General features: G+C 44.1%; 1 protein-coding gene across 1 annotated transcript in view; it reads right to left on the bottom strand.

Moving 5' to 3' along the window:
- The window catches only part of CD80 (CD80 molecule), a 33,206-nt gene extending 14,443 nt beyond the window's left edge, over positions 1-18,763 (bottom strand). Inside the window, exons 1-3 of the mRNA XM_025375585.1 lie at positions 18,539-18,763; positions 16,452-16,750; positions 4,888-5,205 (exon numbers count right to left, since the gene is read on the bottom strand). Coding sequence (XP_025231370.1) covers positions 4,888-5,205; positions 16,452-16,551 — 418 coding nt within the window. The 5' untranslated portion in view covers positions 16,552-16,750; positions 18,539-18,763. The remainder of the gene's footprint in view (positions 1-4,887; positions 5,206-16,451; positions 16,751-18,538) is intronic.
- Positions 18,764-25,026: the final 6,263 nt, after the last annotated feature.

Genomic DNA, 25,026 nt, shown 5'->3' on the forward strand with positions numbered 1-25,026 from the left:
TTTGATATGCCTTAAAGGGACAGGAAGGCCTTCCTAGCATTCCTCCAAGACACTTGAGGCACTCTTTCATTTATATATTTGATCCCCATAAGATACTGAAGTACAAAGTACAGGAAAATAAATGCAGAGAACATAGGAGAAAGATCCCCTAGCGACTTCCTCACTTACTCTTACACGTAAAGAGTTTAACTTCTTAGCATGAGTGTGGGGATTCAATCTCCCCATAGAGTTATCTTTCTTTTCAGAATTCTGAGCCCCACAGAGATGTCAAGTAGCATATGATCGTCGAGAGCAGGTTTTAAAACCAGTTCTGCCTTGTGACCCTGGGTCAATAACTTACCCACCTTTAGTCTTAGTTTGCTCATCTATAAGATAGGGATACTAATACCCAGGGTTGTAAGAATTAAATGACATCATTCATAGAAATCACTTAGTACAGAGCCTGACATACAGGAAACTGTCTCGCTCTGTTGCTCAGGCTGGAGTGCAGTGGAACCATCTTGGCTCACTGCAACCTCCGCCTCCCCGGTTCAAGCGATTCTTCTGCCTCAGCCTTCAGAGTAGCTGGGACTGCAGGCACACACCACCACACCCAGTTAATTTTTCGTATTTTTAGTAGAGATGGGGTTTCACTCTGTTAGCCAAGATGGTCTCCATCTCCTGACCTCATGATCCACTAACCTCAGCCTCCCAAAGTGCTGGGATTACAGGATTACAGACGTGAGCCACCACACCCAGCCAATGATAGCTATATTTAAGTGGGTCTTGAATTTATCCTCTCTTAGGTAAGCCCCCTCATTTAAATCAGGTTGCCAGGCAAACACTTCCAGGAATGCCTTGTGGCACCTAGAATAAGACGATAAAGGGAAGCCATGACAAATGATTATAATTGCCAGGAAAGGGGGAAAGTTGGATTTGGTTGGAGGTGAAGTTACCTTTTTTTTTTTTTTTCAATGAACCCTATCCTTAAATGAAGTTTGATATGTTCCCGAGCCATTTTTATTTGGCATTGTTATTTCCCACTTACTAATTTATCCTATAAGATCGACTCATGACACAGGCAGCTGACATCTAGAATATTCTGTTTCTTATAACATCAATATGTTTTGTGTTATAATTAGGAATAACAAATCCAAATAACTCATATCCTAAATTATTAATATGATTCATGTTAATTTTTGTTCTCTGCTTTTCTGGGAAATAAACTACAGGAATGCCACTTATACCAAGAATTGTATTAAAAATATTTTCAAGGCCGGGCACGCTGGCTCATGCCTGTAATCCCAGCAGTTTGGGAGCTCAAGGCGGGATGATCACTTGAAGTCAGGAGTTTGAGACCACCCTGGACAACATGGTGAAACCTTGTCCCTACTGAAAATAAAAAATTAGCCAGGCGTGGTGGCACACGCCTGTAGTCCCAGCTACTTGGAAGGCTGAGACAGGAGAATCGCTTCAACCCAGGAGGCAGAGGCTGCAGTGACCCGAGATCACACCATGGCACTCCAACCTGAGTGACAGAGTGAGAGACTCCATCTCAAAAAAAAAAAAAAAAAAAAAAAAAAAAAAATTTCAAAATCTGTCTTGGCTTAGAACAGCCCAAACGCCATCTCCCACCATTTTTCTAGGGTGATCTGTTTAGGGTAACCACTCCTAAGGTCCTGTGAGATTGTGAACAATCAAAGACGTTGTAAGACTGTGACCTTTGTATCTCATTTTAATTAGTTAACCCAAGTTTCATCACTCTTAATAGGGAAGGGTAAGAATATCTTATGAGTAAAGGAATAGGTGCACACGTTTTAGAAGGAAAAATCCATCAACCTAGTTAAGCTGTTAACTAATGTAGCTAGTTCTCATACATGCCAGTTAATGGAGGTTTTCATATAGCTATGCTGATATTATATTACCATTTTGCAATCTTAGACAAATATAGGATAACCAACTTGTCCTATTTGCCTAAGGACCAGTTTTAGCACCAAAAATCTTGTGCCCCAAATAAACCCTTTGGTTCTGAGCAAAGAGGATAACTGGTCACTCTAGCCAAATGAGAGCTTAATTTCTTGCTTCTCAAATTGTGGTCCTCCACAGCAGCACAGGCATCACCTGAGAGCTTGTTAGAGGTGCAGAATCTCAGATCCAAATCCTAGACTTACTGAACTTAAATCTGCCTTTTTAACAAGACCCTCAAGTGACTCATAGGCATATAAACCTTTGAGAAGCACTGCTTTGACTCAGTTGGAAAATTCAGAATGCTTCTCGGTAAAATTAAGCAAGTAATCTTTTTGTCTTCCCTTTACTGGATTTTGTCCACCCCCACACCCTCGGTTCTGAGTACCCCAGAAATGTCATGTTGTCCTCTTATGGTAATCTGCTAATAGGGCCTGCCCCCTTGAAATGTTTCAACAGGGATCTTTTAGGAGGAAAATGGAGAAACTAGCAGGAATGGCTATGATGATGAGAATTTCAGGAGTCAATGCAGGTGAAAATTGTGGAAGAGGTAGGCTTCTTAGTACCCCTCAAATCACATCACCATATAATCATTTATTCTATCCAAGAGCAGAGAAAACACCGAGTGAAGTTTAAGATAGTTCCATGTAACTTTGCCTTACTCCCCAAAACTTTAGGTGTGATCTAGATGTCACAAGGAAAGATTCATAGCTAATGATCAAAACGAAGAACAGTAAGGAATTCACTAAGGATCTGCTGAAGTTATCTATTATCAAGATTAATCATTATGTTTTATTAAGTGACAAGTTTGGTTTGCACTACAGTCTCAAGTGCCCAGGGAAAAAAAGAAATATGTTCAAATTCCAACTGTGAGAAAGTGGCTCAGGGCTATAATTTCTCAAGAAGGACTCTGGCTCCTTCAGTATCCTCTGTTATACTGTGATTAAAGTGAAACCCCCTTTGCAAAATTATGGCTGAGACAGTGAAAGAGATCTAACTTAACTGACTCCATCTTGCTTCTAACCTCTAAGCTGTCTTTGTTCATTCCTGGGCGTAGGCTGAACCAACTTTGGGAGAAACTTAGTTTATAGTTTATAGTTTAAACAAAGACGGTAACAGCCCTTTCCCAAAGCAGACCTCCTTCTTGCCTGGGGAGTAGATTGCCTTTGTAGGACTAACATTTGCCGCAAGATTATAAATTATGGTTTAGGAGTCATAAAGCCGGAGGCTACGAGATTCTGACCCTCCCTAAACTGCTCCTAAGATCAGTGCTTGAGCTATTTTGCAGCCCCTGCACTTGATGGATCAGCTGGCACCACCTAGATCAATAAACTGGCTCATCTGATCCTGTGGCCCCCACCTAGTGCAAGAAGACAGCTTCAACTCCCTATGATTTCATCCCTGACCAATCAGCACTCCCAGATCACTGGCTTCCCCTGACCCACCAAGTTATCCTTAAAAACTCTGCTCCCCAGATGCTTAGAGAGACTGATTTGAGTAATAATCAAACTCCACTCTCCTGCACAGCCAGTTGTGCATGAATTACTCTTTCTCTGTTGCAATTCCCCTGTCTTGGTGAATTGGCTCTGTCTAGGCAGCAGGCAAGGTAAACCGCTTGGGCAGTTTCAAAAGCCTTTCTTTCTGAGACCAGAAATGCTTGCCTTCCACAGTAGGTAGATAAATAGGGCTATGATTCATAGATTAGTTTTTTTCCTTGTGGCAGGAATTAATTATGCATTCAATTCTCTAACTTTTTTTTTTTTTAAGACAGAGTCTCTACCACTAGGGAAATGTTCACCCTCCTCTGTAGTCTACTTTTTTTTTTTTTTTTTGAGACAGAGTCTTTGCTCTGTCACCAAGGCTGGAGTGCAGTGGCACAATCTCTGCTCACTGCAACCTCCGCCTCCCAGGTTCAAATGATTCTCCTGCCTCAGCCTCCTAAGTAGCCACCACGCCCCTGGCTAATTTTTGTATTTTTAGTAGAGATGGGATTTCACCATGTTGGGCAGGCTGGTCTCGAACTCCTGAGCTCAAGCCATCCACCCACCTTGGCCTCCTAAAACGCTGGGATGACAGGCTTGAGCCACCGCGCCCGGCCCAATTCTCTAACATCTAACTTTTCAGGACTGACTGCTAGATTAGAGTTTCAAATATGCAATAAGTAAATGATCACTTTGAAAATATTAGAATATAATAGTAAAATAGCCATAGTAATAGACATTCACATACTACCTGAAAGAGATTTTATGCCTCCATTGTTCTTTTACCTCTTCTTTTCTTTCTTTCTTTTTTTTTTTTTTTGAGATGGAGTCTTGCTCTATCACCCAGGCTGGGGTGCAGTGGTGTGATCTCGGCTCATTGCAACCTCCGCCTCCCAGGTTCAAGCAATTCTCTGCCTCAGCTCCAGAGTAGCTGGGATTACAGGCATGCGCCACTACGTCTGGCTAATTTTTGTATTTTTAGTAGAGACAGAGTTTCGCCATGTTGGCCAGGCTGATCTTGAACTCATGACCTCAAGTGATCTGCCCGCCTTGGCCTCCCAAAGTGCTGAGATTACAGGCATAAGCCACCATACCCAGCCCCGTTACCTTTTCAGCATACTTTCACAAGCAGATATTGCTGGGTCAAGTGCAGTTAGTAGCAAGGCTATATCAAGTCAAAGATGCCCCTTGGTAATTGAGAGGCTCTTTAGGTCATTACAGTGCCCCAGGATGATTGTCATGAACTAGGATTGTCAAAGAACAAGAAATGCACATTAACAGATATTTCCAGGACATCTTTAGAAACCAGTTAGGGTTTATCGTACAACTAGAGACTTAACCCCAAGACATGAAGTGAGTTACATCCCTCTTCGGTAAAATTTTCACCTAAATCAATAGCCATGTGTCTTTAAGGGCATTAAGAATCTGCCGGCCTAAAGTAAAATCAGAAAATCCCACCAACCTTTGACGGATAACATCACTTCAGCCAGGTGTTCTCGCTTGAAAGCATCTTTTTCATACTTCAGAACAACACACTCGTATGTGCCCTCGTCAGATGGGCGCAGAGCCAGAATCACAATGGAGAGGTTATTAGTGATATCAAAGATGGTCCGGTTCTTGTACTCGGGCCATATATTCATGTCCCCAGACATCATAGTCAGCACCATTTTCTTCTCCTTTTGCCAGTAGATGCGAGTTTGTGCCAGCTCTTCAACAGAAACATTGTGACCACAGGACAGCGTTGCCACTTCTTTCACTTCCTTGGTCACGTGGATAACACCTATGGAGAGGCAAACAGAACAGGATTGTATATTTATTAAATATAGATTCCTGCACGGTCAGGAATCCAAAGTTGGCAGTAACAGAACTTAGGGTGTTGTGTCTAGTGACTAAGCATCAATCCAGTTTGACTTTTTGGGTCCTCAATGCTTTTTTTCTCTTCATTTTTTAAAAATTATGGTAAAAAACACATAACAGGCCGGGCGTCGTGGCTCACGCCTGTAATGCCAGTACTTTGGGATGCCAAGGCAGGCATATCACTTGAGGTCAGGAGTTTGAGACCAGCCGGGCCAACGTGGTGAAACTCGGTCTCTACTAAAAATTCAAAAAATTAGCCGGGTGTGGTGGAGGGCACCTGTAATCCCAGCTACTCGGGAAGCTGAGGCAAGAGAATCACTTGAACCCAGGAGGTGGAGGTTGCAGTAAGCTGAGATTGCACTCCAGCATGGGCAACAAGAGTGAAACTTCGTCTCAAAACAAACACATAACATAAAATTTATCATCTTATTGATTTTTAAGTGTACAGTTCAGTAGTGTTAAGTATATTCACGTTGTTGTGACACAGGTCTCTAGAAATTTTCATTTTGCAAATCTGAAACTCTATGCCCATTAAACAACTCCCTTTTCCCCCTCTCCCCTCAGTCTCTGGCAATTGCCATTCTGTTTGTTTGTATGAATTTGGCTACTTTAAATATCTCATAGAAATAGAATCATACAGTAACAGCCTGTTTATGATCGGCTTATTTCACTTAGCATGATGCACTCAAGGTTCATTCAAGTTGTAGCATACGATAGGATTTCCTTCCTTTGGAATGGTAATGATGTGATCATGAGAATAATGAATAATATTATGCACACACACCCCCCGCACATTTTGTTTGCCTATTCATCTGTCGATGCACATTTTGTTTGCCTATTCATCTGTCGATGGACATTTTGCTTGCTTCCCAACTCCTGGCTGCTGTGCTGCTGTGAACATGGGTGTGCAAATGTCTCCTCAAGACCCTGCTTTCCATTCTTATGGATATATGGAATTTTGGGGTCATATGGTAGTTCTGTTTTTAATTTTAATTTTTTGAGGAACCTCAAAAAGTAGCAGTTGCACCTTAAATGCTTTTTAAAGGTTTTGGAAGTCACTATTTAGAAAAACTAAATGTGATTGCACAAAAAACAAATTTGGTTTCGAAAACAGTGAAGACAAATCACTAAAATCGGACTCGTGGACCAATCATTATAACATAAACTATCCCTTTCCTTTTTCTTGAGAATTTTCCAATGACATGCAAGATTTAGGAGCATATGAGCCTTCTTTTACAGCAGGCATGTTTAGTCCTATTACTTCTTATTTGGTTTCTCTAACACAATACCACCCCCAAGAGAAGTCAGTCCTGACTAAGGTTCTGGGCACCGTGGTGGTGGAGGAGGGCAAGGTGCTGCTGCCCACCTCTGTCTAGATAGCCTATATTGAATTACTCTTCATAATATTTCCTTTTTTTTGCTTCCTCTGTGGTGGCTCTATGGAGGGGACAGGTGCTATTTCATTTAATCCCCCAACAACCCCATGAGATATGTATTATTTTCCCCATTTTGCAGCTGAGGCAACTGAGAGATTGTGAGGTTCAGGAAGTCTAGGACAGGGCAGGTCAGCCTGAGATTCCAAGGGCCTATGATTCTGCAGCCATGACGAAGAATAAGGGAGGGAGATGAGGTCAACTAAGAAGAAAAAAGAGGGCCATACTTTAAATAGGTAGGGAACATAATCAATCTTCATTATTCATGAATTCCCACTTACAGAAGGCCTCCTTCTTGGCTCTGTTGCCTGGTCACTTGATTAGGTAATTTTCAGCTACTACTGCCTTGAGAAATTAGAATTTCACTATAAAGACCTAGTCTCTGATGCTTACTGCCCTTTCCCTTGCATTTCTCCTACAGCCCCTCTCCCCACAATCACGTGATGCAACAACACACACACACACACACACACACAGATATACACGTGTACACCCATTCATTTAAACTACAGAACTGCATTTAACCATGGAAAAAATCTAAGGATAAATTTTATCCAGATTAAGTGAGCTAAAGACAATCCATTTCATGTGACTTCACTGGCTTGGCACAGGAATAAAACCTTCATCTGTCACCTTAATACACATCCTGATTCCTCCTCTTTTCACTTGAGTGACTTAGGATTTAAAGCTCTCAGGACTGCCTACTTCCCTACTTACCTTAAAGGCAATCATGACTAAGTGCCCCCTGCTAGCATCCTTGCCTAGAGGCTCCTGGTTGTTGGTGTAGAAAGAACATGGGCCTTTTGTGTTTAATAAAATCCACAGTAGCTGTGTGACCTCAAGCAATTTGCTTTACTTCTCTGAACCCCAATCTTCACATTGGTTATTATGAGGATTAAATGAGGTAATTTATGGCAGGCACGTACTGTATTTCAGTGCCTAGATGCACACCAAATATGAATCCCATTCTCCTTTCTCCAAGGGGGTGGGGAATTTACTAATTTCTAAGGCTTTTGATTTCATCTTTGGACAGTTTGACTGAGGAAGTTTTGCTTTGCTTTATGTTGAAGTCTGTTTCCCTCTATCTTCTACATGTATTACAAAACACATCTCATTCTTCTTACATGACAAGACTTGCAGATATCTGAGTATAGTGATGTCCTCTCTCAGATAGTTCTGCAGGTTCTCATCTGCCCCTGTTCCTTATTGATGTATTGAAAGTGAGTGCCCTCACTTTCCTCACTACACAGTTTGATTTGTGTGTATATTTTTTTGAGAGAGCAAAGTCCACTAAATCTCATTCCAGACATCCACTGTGTGATTGGCTCAGAGTAGAACTGGGTTGTCACCTCCTTTACCTAAATCTATGTTTGCAGCCTAAAGTTGAATTCAATATATTAGCAGCCACCTTACACCTTTGATATACCTATTGATATACTGACAAGCAAATTGCCTTATTTTTCCACCTGCACATACCACTGAGTGCTGCTCCTACATCCAGTTCAACACCCAACCAAATGGGTAAAGCTCTTCCAGTGATATTACCTTTCAAGAGTTATCCAGAATCTTCCCCTTCCCCTGCATCTCCATATGATGACACCTCTTTCTTTCTCTTCTTTCTCTTTCTTTCTTTCTTTTTTTTCTTTCCTTCCTTCTTTCTCTTTTCTTCCTTGCTTCCTCCTTTCTTTCTCCTTCCTTCCTTTCTTCCTTCTTCCTTCCTTCCTTCCTTCCTTCCTTCCTTCCTTCCTTCCTTCCTTCCTCTCTCTCTCTCTTTCTTTCTTTCTCTCTTTCTTTCTTTTTTGAGACGGAGTCTTGCTCTTTTGCCCAGGTTGGAGTGAAGTGGCGCAATCTCAGCTCACTGCAACCTCCACCCCCAGGCTCATGCAATTCTCCTGCCTCAGCCTCCCAAGTAGCTGGGATTATAGGCCCCCACCATCACGCCCAGCTAATTTTTGTATTTTTAGTAGAGACGATGTTTCATCATGTTTGCCAGGCTGGTCTCAAATTCCTGATCTCAGGTGATCTGCCCACCTCAGCCTCCCAAAATGCTGGGATTACAAGTTTGAGCCGCCACACCCAGCATGACGAGACATCTTGAGCATTCAGAAATATGGAAAGGCACTTGCTTGTTTTATGTATATAGCCAGATGCCTATGGGCCAGGAGTTGGGGACAGAGACAAGGATCCCTAGTGAGGGATAAAGTCCATTGGTTCCCTGAGAAGGCCTGGATATAAGTGCCAACCATGGGTTAAACAATGTACTCAGCCCCGGGGGATATGAAAGTCATAGTAAGGAATGTGAGGTCTGGAAGGGGTTTCCATGATCATTCATTCTCGTGGCCTTATCTTACAAATGAGGAAACTGAGCTGAGGAAAAGAAACTGCCCCAGTTTTACACATTTTTTTCTTTCTGGCCCAGGCTTTTAGAGCCATTCTTCTTGTTTATTGATTTCTTCAGTTTTAGGCCCCAGTTCCAGTAAGTAAGCCAACACTGTCCTCCCCCCACTCCAACCCAGCCCTACCACTGAGCCCTTTTGCTTTAAGAAACAGAGTCCCAGGCCGGGCATCGTGGCTCAAGCCTGTAATCCCAGCACTTTGGGAGGCTGAGGTGGGTGGATCACGAGGTCAGGAGTTTGAGACCAGCCTGGTCAACATGGTGAAACCCCATTTCTATTAAAAATACAAAAAAATTAGCCAGGTATGTTGGCACACACCTGTAATCCCAGCTACTTAGGAGGCTGAGGCAGGAGAATCACTTGAACCCAGGAGGTGGAGGTTGCAGTGAACCAAGATCATACCACTGCACTCCAGCTTGGGTGACAGAGTGAGACTCCGTCTCAAAATAAATAAATAAATAAATAAATAAATAAATAAGAAACAGAGTCCCTTTCTTTCCAGATCTGATTGATTCCATGGTTTCAGACTGAAATGACTCCCATGCTTATACCTTTGGACTATTTCTACCATCTTCAGGTACCCTAAATAGATCTTATAGCCTGCTTTATGTCTTTGGCTATCTGCAGTCCATGCTATACAGTTACCCTCCAGCCTGGATTTGCTAGAAGTGTTGTTTAAAACATCCGTATAACCAAGAAATATCAGCACATCAATATCTAAACTAGTCTCTGTGTCAATAGCACCAAAATTCCTTAGCAGGCTATATTTTCTGATTTTTGGTTTAGAAGGCATGGTCATTCTTCCCAGGCTGTTGTAGGACCTAAAAGCAGCATCCCTCTAAGGCCCCAGTGCCCCCTGCCCGGTGCTGTCATGCTATGCCTTCTGGGCCCTGTATTCCCTGAAGCCATACAGATCCCCTTAGGGAGACCCATGTCTAGGAACTTCATTTCCAAGCCCTCTCTCTTCTTAGATAGCAGGATCATGGGGCACTAGCACCTTTCCATCTCACCAGCCATTCTCAGGCCTCTGTGAGACTGGATACGGCCCCACCACATCACTGAACAAGAGAGTGTTGTGATGGTGGGTATTTGCATAGCAAAGTGAGGTAATGCAGAATAGTCCAGGCACCCCTTCAGCAATTGTGTGGAATGTTGCCGGTCCCTGCTTTAGGGAATATAACTGAAAGAAGGGAAGAAATGAAAAGATATACTTGAGGGGAGCGTATTTCAAAGTGAAGCTATATTAGCTAAAGATCAAATGACAATCCAGACACTCCTAGTGTTGCAAGGAAAGCAAAATGAGACATAGAAGGAACATGGGCTATCCATCTCCATTGATGGGATTCTAGTTCCAGCTCAGCCACTTGCTGTTTCATCTGTTTCCTCATCTCTAAATTGGTATGACACCTACCCCTTGGGATCACTGGAAAATTCAATTCAATTAAATGGTATAAATAAAAAGTCCCAAGGACATAGCAGGTCTTCTGTAAGAGTTTCAATTTTTCTTTCTCCCTCCTCCCACTGCTAACTCTTACCTTTCATTTCACCCAAGGGTTATGTCAGATATAGGACTCTGGTCTTGCTTTGGGCCAGACAGACAGCAACTCACTTATCTGGGCCCCCAATAATACGGTCTTTCCCCACCGAGCTATTTGTTCCCACCCAAAAAGAATCCAATATTTCTCACTCATTTTGGTATGTGGTGATGTTAGCAAAAGAGATAGCATAACTGAAAGAGAAACCATGTAATTCTGATGATGGCTTCTAAGGAGTTTTTGTCCAGCCTTCTGAGGATAAGCGTGAGGAAGAATAGAACTAAAAAGAGGAACCAAAATCTTCTGAACAATTTGGAAATTCACACAGAAACTCAGTTTTCAGGGTTCCACCACACAGAGACAGAAAACAGTCATTATAAATTTGTCCAACAAATTTATATCAGTTTTGTCTGTTTTAGGGACTCTGTCACACACGGACAAAAAGCGGTTGACACTGACATGTCTCTAACGGTTTTGTCTGCTTCAGTGACTCTGGCGGGGAGAGTCAGGGCCCAGAAATCTCAATATTACTATTTCAAACCTGGTTGAACTTCTGAGCTTGCTTTGCCATTTTTGAATGGGCATTGTGAGACCTACCCATCCCAGTGGGTGTGAGGATTCAAAATGAAGTGCTGCTCATAAAAGTTCTCCACGGTACCTGGGACATTAAAGGGAGCCAATGTCTTCCCCAGAGATCCACACAGTTCAGGTCTCACTTTGCTCACATCTGCTCTCGTGGCCCCTTGTCAAAGAGGCCTTCCCTGACTCTCCTTGAACAGCATCATCCTCCTTGCCCAGCCCCATCCTGCTACTCTTTAGTCTCTTTGCCTGATTTGTTTCTCTTCAGGCTTGTCTCCAACTGATATATATTTTTACAACTGTGATGTATATTTACATGTATATGTGATACATAATTACGTATGGAGCTATGGAGCAGAGGCTTCCTCCTTTGTTCACCGCCATATCTGCAGTGTCTAGAACGGGACCTGGCCCATAGTAGGTGCTCAGTAAATACTTGCTGAATGCATGTCTAGGCATGAGGAAATGAGGTCTGGCTCCATCCACTGTGTATTAGAATCATAACCATGAGCAAGGTGGGTAACCTCTTTGGGCTTCAGTTTCCATCTCTGTAAAACAGTCATAATACCATTGCTGTGATTTGAATGTGTCCCCTAAAGTTTTGGTGTTGGAAATTTAATTCTGGGTGTAACAGTGTTGAGAAGTGGGACTGCTAAAAGGTGACTAGGTCATGGAGACTCTGCCATCATGGATGGATTCATGCCATTTTCTTGGGAGTGGGTTCACTACAGCAGGAGCGGCTTCCTTATAAAGGATGGTTTTGGCCTCGTTCCCACTCTGTGTCTCGTGCGTCTCTCCTGCCTTTTTATCCTCTGCCATGGGATGATACAGCAAGAAGGTCCTCATCAGATGTGAGCCCCTTGACCTTGGACTTCCCAGCCTCCAGAACAGTAAGAAATAAATCTCTGTTCTTTCTAAATTACCCAGTGTCAGGTATTCTGTTATAGTAGCACAAAACAGACCAAGATAACTATCTTCCCTGCTTCACATAATTATCACAGTGATCACAGGATACCAGATGTAAAGTGCTTTCTTAAGTGTAGAAGGCTCTACAGATTTTTAATGGGGCTGTTCTTTCTCATGCACAACAGCCTGCTTTGCTGAACCACACCCCCACAGGACCACATCACCATGGTAACTGGCTGATTCTTGAACTAAGTTCAGTGCCCCTAGCTGGCATGGGGAGCCCATCCAGCACCTCTACCCAGCAGCAGTCAGAAAGGGAGCTGCATCGCCACTGCTGGTGGAGAAGGGAGAGAAGCAGTTGACACAACATCTTAAAACTTACCAAATGACAGGGCATACATGATCTCCCTGTAAACACAAGTGTGCTTTTTAAATAAACATTTTCCCTGACTAGAAAATAAACATTCTTAGAAAGAATGGAAGATATAGAAAAGCGTGAAAGTCACCTATTGTCTCACTACCTGGAGATTTTACTGTTCCTGGTTTGTGCACACCCTTCCAACAGGAGTGACCATCTTGGACCCCTCTAAATGTTTGATTAGGTGAACTAGCACCGACAGGGCTGGTGTCAGCCATGGGCTAGGTGCTAGCCACACAAAGGAGACAGGAAGAGCTGCCTCTGGCAGCCGCAGGCTTGAGACCTGTGTCTCCTGGTGTTCACACTGTTCCTGACTTTTCCCCCTGTTTAGACCCCGCTCATATACTCTGTACCATCTGATCCTTACTTTTTCTCTTTCTACACAGTATTTATATCCTTAAAATGCTCAGGGACTTGAACAACTGTTGTCAGGGTGATGATGGGAACAATCACTGGTCATGGGACCCCTGGGCCAGCAGCATAGTGGTATGTGTTGCGGGGAGAGGAGGATGTGTTCTGTGAATGGTGGCACTTTGGGGCATTCTCTTTTCTCCTAGCTCTGAGTTCTCAGACTATAAACTTATAGGCAATGCTTTTCCTGCATCTCTTGCCTCCTCCTGCAGGAGGCCTTTCCCCTCTCCTTAGACCTGACCCTCTCTTAAAGGACTCTGGCTCTGAAAGAAAAGCTACCCACATTGGTCCTCCTGAGGGCTGCCCTGTTAGAGCCTCTGCCTTACTGCCACTTACTTACTGACAAAGCACTTACTGTACTTTGCTGGAGTACAAAGTCAGGCGTTTCTGCCCCATAGACAGTGCCTGCCGACCTAGAGTGGGAGAGGAGCCTGGCTGGTTCCACCTTGTGCATGAAAGAGGGGTCCCTTCCCCTGGGCATCAGTGACTGGGCAGGAGGAAAGGGGGAACACCTTTGCCATGGTATAGCTTTCTGACCCAGGGCAGGAGAGGAAGACCTAGTGTGGCAAATCTCTGCCCTGAATAAAGCCCTCTATAATCCTACTCTACTTTATTCACTCAATCTCGCCTCCCACAGACCACGCACAACTCACACCTACACTCCCGTTGGGCAGTCTTCACTAATTTTACATGGTACACACTCTCCATCAACTTCCCTCTGACTCAATTCTTTTCATCAAACACATCATCAGTTACTGTAAGTACTGAAATAACCTCCTAATAGGTTTTGCACAGTCATGGGGGCTGCCCTACAAGCCCTTCTTCAGTAACACTTTTTCCTTTTCGAAGTTATTTACACCTTTACTACTGAAACTCAAAGTGTATGCAGAGCAGCATCAGCATCACCTAGGTGCTTCTTAGAAATGCAGAATCTCAGGCCCATCCCAGACCCACCTAAGTGGAAACAGCATTTAAAAAACTAGATAGACTTTATCTTTTAGAGCTGCTTTAGATTCATCGAAAAATTGCGTGTAAAGTACAGAGGATTTCCATATACTCCCTCCCCACATATTCACAGCTTCCACCACTGTCTACATCCGGCGCCAGAGCAGTCCACTTGTTACAATCAATGAACCTACATTAACACATCATTACCGCCCCAATCCAGAGTTCACGATAGGGATCACTCCTGGTATTGCATATTCTATGGATTTGGACAAATTTATAATAACTTATATCTATCATTACAGCATTATGCAAAATAGATTCACTTCTCTAAAAAATTCCCTGTGCTAGAGACTGCAATTTAGCAAAACCCCCCGGTTACGGGTATGTGGGAACAGAGCTGGGGTAGACCACGCCACTACCCTGGGTAAAGCCCTTCCAGCCTCCTGAATAACATGCAGATTCGTGACTATAGCCCACAAGTGCTGCAGGGTCTGGTTTTGCTCACTGGGCCAGTCCCTCCTCTGCTCCTCCCATAGCTCACTGCCACTCCTCACTGGCAGGGGAAGACAGCACTTTCTCAGGCAGTGCCTATGCCCTGCCTTCAAAGCACTTGGCTTTGTTTGTTGGCCAACAAACAAACACATTCATTTGAGTGGCTATTGGATTACTTTCCCTCTTCCCAATGATAGTAAATTTCACAAACGCCCGAGCCATGTCCCCAGGACCAAGAAAAGTCTCTTGCTTGTAGATGATGTTTGTTGAATTAATAAATGATTAAACAAAAGAATGAACACCTGTGCCAGCCTCATCCTTACCTTTGTGCCTTTGTCCAGGCTGTTGCCCTGACCAGAATTCTCTCTCCATCATCCATCTGCCTCTGTAAAGCCTGCCCTCCTTGCTGCAGCCCAGTCTGGTACCCCCTTTCCCAGATCTTGGGCTCCTACAATCAGGGCAAAGCATTTCATTGCTCTTTGCTTGTTTTACATGGGTTAACTTTGCATTCCCCCAACTAACATTTGCAGACCTCTTTGAGTGCAGAAATCCTAGCCTCAACTTTATGGCCCACCTGGCACACAGTAGGTGGTTCATTGACTTAGTCACAGCAGCAGTAAAATCAGGATATAGCTGGAGAACAAGGTGCTTTCCTAAACATCTTTCTTTAGCTCAAAGATCTCTTTCCATTTAACTCTGACTCTAATTTTCCTTGTACAGTTTCTAAAGTTTGAGTTTTAATTTTTATTTTATGTCTTCTTTTACTTTTTTATCGTTCTCCCTCTTTCTATTCTCTCTCCCTTCCCACCTCCCTTATTTCTGGGAAGCCTGTACAAATTTCCTTCTAAATATTTTAAACTCCTCTGTACTCCCCAGAAGACTAGTTTGGGAATGCTTCCCCAGCTCCCCAGAAGGAAATTGTAACTGTTGGAAATGTAATGTAACTGTCAAATATATATAAAATCTGAGGTGTAAATTGTGAAATGTAAGCCATGGTTCTCTTGGTCCTGAAAACAATGCAAAATAGCTCTGGAGAGAAAACTTTAAATGACCACCATTGCAGTCAAGTAATCTGTGTGCCCCCAACTCCTCTTCCCTTCCCTCTACCTCTCTCTCACACCTCTGATATTCTAGGCAGTACTTTACGTGAGAAGTTTTTAAGACAAGAACCCTTAATAGTCAGGTCTTTGCAGACTGGCAAATCATGCTGGAGCCCAAACTTCTTGATTTGTGGGAAACCAGGAGGTATGCTGCTCACTAGAAAACAGATCTTTTGTTTTCTGACTTTAAAAAAAAAAATCAGAACCATCCTGCCAGCAGGGACAAGCCTCACCCTTCTTGACAGTCCCAAAAGTTCAGCACTCTTAAGATCACCTGAGCAGGAACAAAAGCCTCTGGAAGTCAAATTATTACTTTCAGGACATATATGTAATACCTCTGTGGCAGATTAGAAACAACCAAAAATATAATTTTATATTAAATCTGAAACCACTTAAAGTCAGATGCCAATGTTGAAAAAAGATCTCAGCATCCAAAACAGAACAAATAAGATTAATGTATTAAGAGGAACTTAAGAAGGTTAAGAAGATTAACGTCATTAAGAGGAATTGTCCTCAACTACTCTCCCGCCTTCAAAGTGGAAAGAAGATCACCATTGTTCAACTTTAGAAGCAGGACACTTTCACTGAGCTGTATCATGAAAATATAGTTTGGGAATGGACTCTGAGGCTGGTATTAGCACATCACAAAATACTCATCTAATGAAAGAGACCATTATGAATCGGCTCTATGGTTTTGTTAAAATAACACCGTCCCTTCCATGCTTCCTTGTACGTTCTTGAGTTAACTTGGTTGCTAACTTGCTGTGTGATGATAGGAATGTCCTTTAACCTCTTTGAACCACAGTCTTCTCATCTTTAAAATGTTCTGAAAACACCCTGAAGGTTCCTTCCAGCTGATAGGATAATAGAAGGGAGCAGCTCAGAGAACCCCACCTCCTTTCTCTTAACCCTGTAGCAGTTGACTCCGTTAAGTTCCTGAAAGTTGCTTACCTGAACAGAAATGAGAAAGACAAGCCAGCACCAAGAGCTGAAAGAACCTGAGGTATGGACACTTGGATGGTGATATTCCCTGCCTCCATGTGTGGCCCATGACTTCAGATGCTTCGGGTCAAAAGTGAAAGCCAACAATTTGGAGCCAAGCAAGACCAGGGCACTTCCCAGGCACAAAACAGGCAGGGTGGTGACAATCCAATTGCCGGCCCAGAGGATTCTCCAGTGATGTTTACAAAGCACACAGAGATTGGAGGGTGTTCCTGGGTCTCCAAAGGTTGTGGATTTAGTTTCACAACCTGAAAAAGGAACAAATAAAAGTCATCCAGGAAGGAAGGTGTGCCTACTGTGAGTTGTAAAACTCCGGAGTTGCCTGCTAAAATTAGTTAGAGAGTTTAACCTAAGCAACCTCTAAAGCAGGGCATGACCCTGAGGGAAAGAAAGTTGAAATTCTGTGAAGGGACCAGTTCCAAGAACCAACCACAGCCCTTCCATGTAAAGGCTTTCTACTTAATAGGCGGGATTAAGATTTGGTTAGAAACACAGAGAGCTCTAAGGACCCTCCATATCTGCTAGCCAGCCTCCAAAAGTTCAAATTCTCTTCTGAACATACCAAGAAACACAGAGCAGACAGTAAGGGTGTATTTTGTCCAAGGCAGGACCTAAGTTATGAAATAACTTCTTTCTTGACATATTAACATAAGAAAACAGGTATCTCAATTCTTTAAACCCGCTGCTCAAATAACATATCATAAAGGGGTATGAGATCTCAATAACAAGAAAAGTCTATCCATAAAAAGGGAGGGCAAAAAGACACTGCACACGTTACTTATTAAAATTATGTACTCCAGGGCCAGGCGTGGTGGCTCATGCCTGTAATCCCAGCACTTTGGGAGGCTGAGGTGGGCGGATCACTTGAGGTCAGGAGTTCCAGACCAGCCTGGCCAATGTGGCAAAACCCCATTTCTACCAAAAATACAAAAATTAGCCAGGTGCGGTAGTGGGTGCCTGTAATCCCAGCCACTTGGGAGGCTGAGGCATGAGAATTGCTTGAACCCAGGAGGTGGAGGCTACAGTGAGCCAAGATTGCACCACTGCACTCCAGCCTGGGTGACAGAGAAAAAAAAAAATTATGTGATCTCATGTGAGACGGCTAGGGTTTAATTTTTCCAGTAAATACATCAAAATTGAGAAATGAAAATGAACACTGTGCTCCACTGTCACGCCTTCAGGCTGCTACTAGGACACAGCCTCGTGCTGCTGGGAGAATACTTGAGTGTCCTCTTTGGAGACCACGCTGAAGCTAGAGTTCGTCACGCCATATTGTTTTGTTAGCCATCATGCATTTTAGGCAGGATTAGCTAAAAGAGACTTATTCACCAGAATTTGTTTTTCTTAAGATAGAATCTTACTCTGTCGCACAGGCTAGAGTGCAGTGGCGTGACCATAGCTCACCACAGTCTCAACCTCCCGAGCTCGAGCGATTTTCCGACTTTCACTAGAATTTTACTGGCTTGAGAAATTCAAATACAGCCCACAAAAATAATATTTGCTAGCATCTAGGACATTTTAAAATAAAGGGCCACAATTCTGACTATGATGCTCCAAATGTGTTGGGAAGCCACAGCCTCCTGTGGGAATGAGACCCTGAAATTTCCTTTGAGGGCAAGCATGGATCCAGGAGGTGGTAGTGGCGGTGTGTTTGCTTAAAAAGCAGTGAGGTGGCCGGGCGCGGTGGCTCAAGCCTGTAATCCCAGCACTTTGGGAGGCCGAGACGGGCGGATCACGAGGTCATGAGATCGAGACCATCCTGGCGAACACAGTGAAACCCCGTCTCTACTAAGAAATACAAAAAATAGCCGGGCGAGATGGCGGGCGCCTGTAGTCCCAGCTACTCGGGAGGCTGAGGCCGGAGAATGGCGGGAACCCGGGAGGCGGAGCTTGCAGTGAGCTGAGATCCGGCCACTGCACTCCAGCCTGGGCTACAGAGCGAGACTCCGTCTCAAAAAAAAAAAAAAAGCAGTGAGGTTGCTGGTAACTAGTTCTACCAAGCTATCCCACAGTAAGATAATAGTAAATGTACTTACTTGCTGAAGAAAAATTCCACTTTTTCTTTAACTCCTTTGATTTCAGATGAGACTCCACTTCTGAGATGTTCTCTTCTTGTAGTCTATAAAGCAATGACAAGTCGCTCCGTTTTCTTCGGGTGGGTCGTCTATCAGAGAGGTGGCATTTCCCCGTCTAGCCTGCTTGACAGAAGATTTGAATTGACTCAGACGTACTTTGTTAGCGCCAGCAGTTTTATTGGACAGCAGAGGAAGTTCCCTCTGCTGCTGACTTCTCCCAGTTGCTTTTGCAGAGGCTGTGTCTGGGCAAATCACACAGCAGCCTCCATCACCACCGTGCACAGACTAACAAACACAAAACACCAAGAGCACCCGGCGGCGTAGGGGAAGTGAAGAATGATGCCCAAGAAGAGGGAGGGGCATCCCGCTAGCCTTGCTGTGTGATGGAAGGCGAACATCATGGGCTGGCTGTTTCTGTGCTGGTCTCAAGTTTTGTTTTAGCACCCAGAGTTACTCCTGAGTCCCTGCAGGAATAAGCTGTCGACCTCATATGTAGGGGACACTTCTGGGAGAGTGCTCAGCTCACAAGATCACCCTCAACTGTACTCCCACCTCTGCATCCCACCATCTTCAGAGAGTGGGCTCTTGCCAGCGACATTGGACAGTGAATTCTGGTCACCCTAGCCACAGTTGAGTGCATCTCAGGTGGGGTGAGGAAGACTTTAGTCATGCCCATCTCTCCCATTTCCAACTAGCTTGCCACCCACCCCTGTGAGCCCCTTTGCAGGATTCTGGAGCCCCTGTGAGTGAGCAGCTGACCCATGCTGGACCACTGTACTTGTTTGCACAGGTGGAACCTGACAGCACCTTGCATGGGCCTGCAGGATCCACACTTTGATTCCATTCTGTCCTCACCCAGGGCTTCTCTGCTGTCTTGGCATTCTTTGAAAGTTCACTCAAGCATGTGCAATCCAGAAATACAGGGAAGTCGATGCCCATGGAGTTGCTCTTGACCAAGAGGGTTGGAAGCTGGTGGATAACTGCTTCCTCCTTTGCCTCCCAGGTGAACAGTTCTGACGGACATTGCGTGAGGCTCCCCAGAAAGTCCCTGTGGGATCAAGTACCAGTGGCCCCTAACAGTGGTCACCTCTGTGAGGCTTCCTTGTACTGGCTGTGCCTCCTTCCCAGGCCTGCATTGCTGGACCAATGTTTCCAAATAAATTACTTCACTCAAGCCTTTATCTCCAGCTTGGCTTTCTGGAGAATGCAGGCTAAGACAGCAGGGATATTCAGTGTGGTGGAGATACAATAGTTTTTTCTCTAAATTAAACATGTAGAATGAAGAGTACATTTAGAGAGAAATAAGAAAATGATAGTAGACATGGTATATGAATGTGACAAACTTTGTGAATATGATATAGAAGTGTCTGAATATTGACTTAAGGCCATTAGAAAACAAATTTTCCTAGCAAAAATAGCAATTTGAGCTGCTAGCCATCCTGTATTTTTCAGTGTTACTGAAGACACTGAGATCCCTTTAAATAAAAAGATGACTAGGAAGGATGAAAGCATGAGGCTTCTGGGTGTCCATTGGGTTGGGAGAGTGAAAATCATCCTAAAGAAAGAGAGAGGAAGAATACAGGCATTTTCCACTTCTAAATAGGTCCACTTCTAAAGCGTCACTACTACTGGCACCCCACAATGCATGCACTTCCCTGCCACAAGATGCATTCACTTGGGCTGAGGCAAGCTCTTGTAACTGAAGTACTCGTATTCCTGAGAACAGTTGGGGATTTTCACAGGGTATGTGGGCACTGATAGTTTTTTTTTTTTTGAGACGGAGTCTCGCTCTGTCACCCAGGCTGGAGTGCGGTGGCCTGATCTCTGCTCACTGCAAGCTCCGCCTCCCGGGTTTACGCCATTCTCCTGGCTCAGCCTCCCGAGTAGCTGGGACTACAGGCGCTCGCCACCTCGCCCGGCTAGTTTTTTGTACTTTTTAGTAGAGACGGGGTTTCACCGTGTTAGCCAGGATGGTCTCGATCTCCTGACCTCGTGATCCGCCCGTCTCGGCCTCCCAAAGTGCTGGGATTACAGGCTTGAGCCACCGCGCCCGGCCAGCACTGATAGTTTTTAGGAGAATCAATTTTTAGGTTTTCAGTCTTGTTATGTATTCTTTCCTAAAACTTAACTTGCAGTGAGAAGGATCCTGGCCTTCACCTCATGTAAAAAGAAAGGCTTACCTCTCACCCAACCTGAATCTTACTGTGGTACAACATTCTAGAAAGTAAAAAAAACTTCAGAGTGTCAAATAAAGGGACCATTTGAAATACTGGTGCTTTTATCAATTTGGCCTCCTTAAATCAAGACAATATAAGCCCAAGATCGGGCCAATGTGTCCTTCCTATCTTGTCTATATTACTATTAAGTAGAAACATGGCATTAGAAATACATGTATTGCCGGGCATGGTGGCTGACACCTGTAATCCCAGCACTTTGGGAAGCAGAGGCAGGTGGATCCCCTGAGGTCAGGAGTTCAAGACCAGCCTGGACAACGTGACAAAACCCCGTCTCTACTAAAAATACAAAAATTAGCCAGGTGTGGTGGCAGGAGCCTGTAATCCCAGCTACTCAGGAGGCTGAAACAAGAGAATCACTTGAACCTAGGAGGCGGAAGATGCAGTGAGCCAAGATTGTGCCATTCATTGCACTCCAGCCTGGGCGACAGAGTGAGACTCTGTCAAAAAGAAAAACAAAAACAAACAAACAAACAACAACAACAACAAAACCAGAAACAAAAAAACAAAAAAAAAACAACAAAAGAAATAGATGTATTGTAGTGGGGTGGCAGGAATGACGGCAGCTTTTATTTAATAAACTTGCGTCTTCTACTACCTACCTATCATCAAAGACGCCAGCCGGGCACAGTGGCTCACGCCTGTAATCCCAGCACTTTGGGAGGCTGAGGTGGGTGGATCACAAGGTCAGGAGTTCAAGACCAACCTGGCCAATATGGTGAAACCCTGTCTCTACTAAAAATATAAAAATTAGCCAGGCATGGTGGCGGGCACCTGTAGTCCCAGCTACTTGGGAGGCTGAGGCAGGAGAATCACTTGAACCTGGGAGTCAGGGGTTGCAGTGAGCTGAGATAGCACCACTACAATCCAGCCTGAGTTCCAATATGGTGAAACCCTGTCTCTACTAAAAATATAAAAATTAGCCAGGCATGGTGGCGGGCACCTGTAGTCCCAGCTACTCGGGAGGCTGAGGCAGGAGAATCACTTGAACCTGGGAGTCAGGGGTTGCAGTGAGCTGAGATAGCACCACTACAATCCAGCCTGAGTTTTTTGAGACTCTGTCTCAAAAAAAAAAAAAAAAAAAAGACACCATTCTTCCCATACCAGCCAGAAAGAGAGCAAAGTGTGTGGGTGAGAAATACTGACTGCAGCGGCGGCTTCCTTCATCTCAGCAACAAGTTTTTGGCAGGGCTTAGTGGATATCACCCTATTCACCTTAGATTTGGAATACTCAAGCTTTGGAAATCATGCAGGCAGAACTTGCTATGAAAGGACTCCACTGCACTGTCACCTTCTGTATTGGCAGAAGGGGCCTAGTGAACACCCTTCTTCACCTGTGTCTTGTTCTGGTCTCAGATGCATATTTTGAATAATTGCAAGGAATATGGACGTGACCATTTCCGCCTTACCTCTGGTAGATCAACATTAAATTTTCAAGTAAAGGGAACATAGGTTAGAGGTAAGTTCATGCTTTCTATTTTCTTGAACATTTATTCAGATCAAATAAATGTTTTCACTGATTTTTGCCGCTTCTACTTGATACATTATTACAATGCACTGGAAGTGATAATTTTTCCAGGTATTTGAAGTAATAGAAAGTTATAGATGTCAACGTAAAATGAGCAAAGAAATACAGAGTTTTAGAAATTTCTTTTCTTTTCTTTTTTAGATGGAGTCTTGCTCTACCGCCCAGGCTGGAGTGCAGTGGTGCGATCTTGGCTCACTGCAACCTCTGCCTTCTGGGTTCAAGCAATTCTGCCTCAGCCTCCCTAGTTGTTGGGACTACAGGTGTGTGCCACCACGCCAGGCTAATTTCTGTATTTTTAGTAAAGATAGGGTTTCACCATTTTGGCCAGGCTGGTCTCAAACTCCTGACTTCGTGATCAGTCCGCCTCGGCCTCCCAAAGTGCTGGGATTACAGGCGTGAGCCACTGCACCCAGCCGAGTTTTAGAAATTTCATGAGGGACTATATGAATAAAAATTTTGATGATCACAGACACCCTCAAATTTTAAGAATCCCAGTGAAATCCTAACCTGCCTTGGTGAAACACCCATTAAACAGCTTTGCCATTAGCATCTTGATGTGACTTAATCAAAGAGGCTGGAAGAAAGGAACACCAGGTAGGTACTTTACAGGGTTTCCCCAATCCTGATTCTAAAATTCAGAAGGCTCCTCTTCCAAGATTATGTACTAATGGGATGTGTTTAATTCCTCTTCCTCCTTCAATGGGTCTAGGAGCATGACCTGTGAACCACAGATTTCTAAGGTAAATTTCAGGACACTGGAGGTGGTGATGGATGAAGAAGGGCAAAGGAAGCTGACCCCGAACACCTATATTACTGGAAAACAAACCAAAACAAAACCAAGTAAAAGATCTAAAAGGAGGCCGGGCGCAGTGGCTCATGTCTGTAATCCCAGCACTTTGGGAGGCTGAGGCAGGCGGATCACTTGAGGCCAGGAGTTCGAGGCCAGCTGGCCAATAAGGTGAAACCCCATCTCTACAAAAATAAATAAATAAATAAATAAATAAATAAATAAAATTAGCTGGGCATGGTGGTTCACGTCTGTAATCCCAGCTACTCGGAAGGCTGAGACATGACACTTGCTTGAACTTGGGAGGTGGAGGTTGCAGTGAGCTAAGGTTGTGCCATTGCACTCCAGCCTGGGTGACAGAGCAAGAGTCTGTTTCAAAAATGAAACAAAACAAAACATAAAAACAAAAACACTTTAAATGAGTTTGTTCTGAGGAGCAGACCCAGGGTTGGAGAAGAATAGAGCAGGAATTACTGCTCCTCAGTGTAAATTCGTCACCGCCACTTATTTTTTTAATCCATCCTTGGCTTTTAAAAGTGAAAGAAATTATTTTAAAAATTTTTATGTGAAAAATTTAAAGGATAAATTTATGAAAGTATATTTTTGTAAGTCTAGGGTGAGCAAGCCGCAAAACTTGGAAGCCATGAAAAAAGAAAAGATACACAGATTTGAGTTCATAAAAATTAAAAATATGTGTACAATGAAAGACACCATAAATGAAATGAAAACACAGTCACAGACTGTAGAGGACCCAGCAGGAAGAGATGAGGAGAGGGAGATGCAGCTTTGTGACTCAGGAAGCACACGTGGTACAGAGGCTGTTGCGACACTGTAGGGGAAGCCTGGCCCTTTGCTTTACCCCCGAGCAGGATGATCTCTGTGGAAACAAAGATTCCATCTTTCCACTCTTGACCTCAGAGCCACTTCACCTCCTCAGCTGATAAAGCCGGCCTGAGCTCAAACTTCCTACCCTTCCTTCCAGCATCCACAGGGAAGGCTGGGCTGGCTGCAGGCAGTGGTCTCAGAATTACTGTAAGTGCTGCCATTTGTAGGTTGCCTACTCAGGGCCCACGGTGCTAGCCTGACTGCTGGGAAAACCCGTTTCCCACAGTGCCATGCAAACAAAACCCGTTATTGCACTGACAAAAATTTTCAGGGGAGTTTTTCATGTTCTAACATGGAGTTTAGAAGTTCATTTTTAGATATGGCTGCAGTCTTGGCAGTGAAGGATAACAAGAAGCCTTCTGACCATTTCAATACAATTCCCCAGCATCTTCACACTGTTTTCTGTCACAGAATATGGTGGCAGTGACTGTCAGCTTCTCTGTGGAGGGTTGAAATGCTCCTGGCTCCTTTCCCTACTTTAACCCAGCACGTCTATAAGGCTTGTACCCCGCATAGGGCAGCTGATCTAGGCTTTAAGGCTACGGTGCTCCCCAGGAGTGCCACAGTCTGCTAAAGCTGGCAGCAAATGTCATCAAAGTGGAAGAGTTCACCTCTTCATCTTAAAATGCTGTCACGTTCTTTCTGGTTCTTCGAGATGGAAATCACCAAAATGCTAAAATGAAGAGAAGTGGACTTTCAGAGCTAGCCCTCATTCAGAGTGAGGGCCCTCTTCTTACTGCTCACTGCCCACTCTCCCTCCTATACTTGGCATCTTACTCTTCCTGCCTGTGACTCTTGACACACTGTCCCCCAAATTCCTTGGCTGCCTTTCCCCATTCTCTCTGCCCATCTAAACATCTTTCTTCCTCAAAGGACCAGGCCAAATGCCACTTCCCCAAGAAGCTTTCCTGACTCTTCTAAATCTCCATCTGCTCTTTCCCTTCTCTGAGGTCCTATGTCTGTGTCTGTGCCACTCATTTGGCACCAATCCAATCCCTCCCCACCCACCCACCCC

Source organism: Theropithecus gelada, chromosome 2 (genome assembly GCF_003255815.1).
Source record: "Theropithecus gelada isolate Dixy chromosome 2, Tgel_1.0, whole genome shotgun sequence".
In the NCBI taxonomy this organism is placed as follows: domain Eukaryota; kingdom Metazoa; phylum Chordata; class Mammalia; order Primates; family Cercopithecidae; genus Theropithecus; species Theropithecus gelada.